This window comes from Austrofundulus limnaeus, unplaced genomic scaffold, assembly GCF_001266775.1.
Source record: "Austrofundulus limnaeus strain Quisiro unplaced genomic scaffold, Austrofundulus_limnaeus-1.0 Scaffold707, whole genome shotgun sequence".
NCBI lineage: Eukaryota > Metazoa > Chordata > Actinopteri > Cyprinodontiformes > Rivulidae > Austrofundulus > Austrofundulus limnaeus.
In genome coordinates this window covers 106,870-109,262 of record NW_013953109.1, presented here as the reverse complement: position 1 = coordinate 109,262, position 2,393 = coordinate 106,870, and the positions used below count along the sequence as shown (strand labels likewise).

Genomic DNA, 2,393 nt, shown 5'->3' with positions numbered 1-2,393 from the left:
TGATTTCAGTATCTAAACACTGTGATTCCATATGAGAAGAAAGGAACTCCTCCATCTGTTGAYGACCTGCAGATGCTCACAAAGAGTAAGAATCCAGACCAACCGTTTGGGTTAAAGTTTAACTTCTAAATGCTTCATGAGAAACAAGCGTATCTCTTTTTCTGTACAGTTCTCTATGCCATGAAGGAAGACAGTGAGAAGGTGCCCACACTGCTGACTGACTACATATTAAAAGGTAAGCAATAAACAAATAATAACCACAGAAATTGCATTTCCTGTGAAAATGCTAGTGTGAATGCTTCTTGCTGTAAACATAAGCTGAAAGCAATTGAGGTGAAATAACCACGTCTTCTGGTTCTGTGGAAACTGCTGCTGCTCAATGAAGAGAGAAACTCTGAAACAGGCTGGTTGAACAGCAAGAATCTTTATTCTGCAGTCCAGGAGATTACAGCCAAAAACCAAATTGTGGCCTCCAAGCCAAATGATTCACCCAGTAAGAAAGATGAAGTACGAAGGCTAAGGGTGGGGGTGTACAAGGCTCTTTATAGGCTTCACAGATGTACCATAAATTTTGTCACGTATAACTTAAGCATTCCTCTTCCGAATATGGTAATATGTGCCAAGCTCTGAAGCTGGAGAACCAAGAGAGGCATAACACATCTGTGCATTCCTGAGAAGAGGCCCTCACTCTTAGACACTACACCGTGGAAATTGAGTTGAAAATATTTATTAGCAAAAACATTCAATCTGTAGGTAAGAGCATTGCATTAACCTAATAAAAAATATTTGACTCCTGATCTCACAATTACGAGATCAGGACCTTGTAATTATGAGATAAGATGTCATAATTACGAGATCCTGATCTCCTGTGGRTTTTGAGCAGGTAAGGGTCCTGGACGTRTATGTGTGTAATGCCGAACGCACGAGTGCCCAGAACAAGCTGTATAATGCTCATTCACCAGAGTTAAATAAAGTTGTGACCCAGGGTTGAAACAGGAGGAAGTGTTTGTGCTCTTTGTGTACATACAGTACAGGACGTAATTTAAGCATTAGAGGCATTAGCTACTTATAGMCRTAGCATCCCGTCCTGCAGGAAGAGAGCGACTTCCTGTATGTCAGAGTGGGCTTTTCACTTGAACATCGGCAAGAAAGATACCTGTGTAATGTCGACATACTATCATCCATACAGCATCATACCATCTCTGTGGTGTTTTTTTTTTTCAGACTGTGTTGTATCAGACTCTTATTTTGAAATATCCAGTCGCCGAAACCGGAAGTACCACTACCAGCTAAATGACTGTGTTATGTTTGTGCGAGATCAGGATCTTGTAATTATGAGATCTTTTCTCGTAATTATGAGATGCTGATCCTGTAATTATGAGATCAGGAGTCCTATTTTTTTTTATTTGGCAAATGCAATGCTCTTCTGTAGCAAAACGATAAAAAGGAGGAAATAAATAGTTTAAATAGCAGAAAACAGCTAAAGCTAAAATAGGTGAATATAGCAGAAAGCTTTTGTAAAAAGCATAAACAGCATGAAATAACAGAAAAAAAACAAAAATAAAACAAATGCAGAATAGAAAAAGAAGCAGATCTATTGTTAAAATAGCAAAAAAAAAAGCTCAAATTAGCATAAAATACGCTAAAGGTAGCAGCCACGTTATAATTAGCACCCAGATAGTGAAAGTGTTGTAGAAACAATTGAATTTTATGTACTGTCCACGACAGTACATAAAAGTGACAATTTGTAGTTAAATAGCTAAAATAGACAACATTTTCAGTAAAACAGCTAAAAGTAGCTGGAAATTCTTTAGTTAGAATAAAGAAGCATAAGAAGCACAAGTTTGCTGAACGTAGCAGAAAAAAGTCATAATACCTACAAAAAAYGGTTTTAGGTTAAAAAAGCTAACTTTAGCTAATAATAGCTGAACATTATCTAAAATTGTAGCAAATAGTTGAATATAGCGAAAAGCATCTGTAAGAGGTATAAATAGCAGAGAAAAGCACAAAAGTAGAAAAAAATCAGAAGAATAGCAGAAAGAAGCAGAATTTTAGCTGAAATAGCAGAAAAAAGCTAAAATTAGCACAAGAAAGTGCAAAAGAGCAGAACCAGAACAAAAAGCGTAAGGTGCCGTAAAGATTTATAAACATTTTAAAGGAGCTTTTGAGTGAGATCCACAGCAGCTTGTCTTCATTAAAACAAGTGTGATGTTCTCAGTCAACCATTAAGGGCTCGGCACACGGGAGGCGACGTCGCTCTCTCTCCATTCATTTCCTATGGAGCCTGTGCGGTGAGGCGGCAATCGCTTGTCCTCCTCCAGCTAAGCGACCGGCGAAAATAGTGCATGTGAAATTTCGCGCTTGTACACGTAGACGTGCACATGCGAGGTTGT

The 2,393-nt window shown here is 38.2% G+C and overlaps 1 protein-coding gene across 1 annotated transcript in view; it reads left to right on the top strand.

Annotated features, from left to right (window-relative positions):
* Window positions 1-9: 9 nt before the first annotated feature.
* LOC106532011 (fasciculation and elongation protein zeta-1) overlaps window positions 10-2,393 on the top strand; it is a gene marked incomplete at its 5' end in the record, with an annotated part of 6,053 nt that continues 3,669 nt past the window's right edge. Inside the window, 2 exon segments of the mRNA XM_014027993.1 lie at window positions 10-85; window positions 170-235. Coding sequence (XP_013883447.1) covers window positions 10-85; window positions 170-235 — 142 coding nt within the window.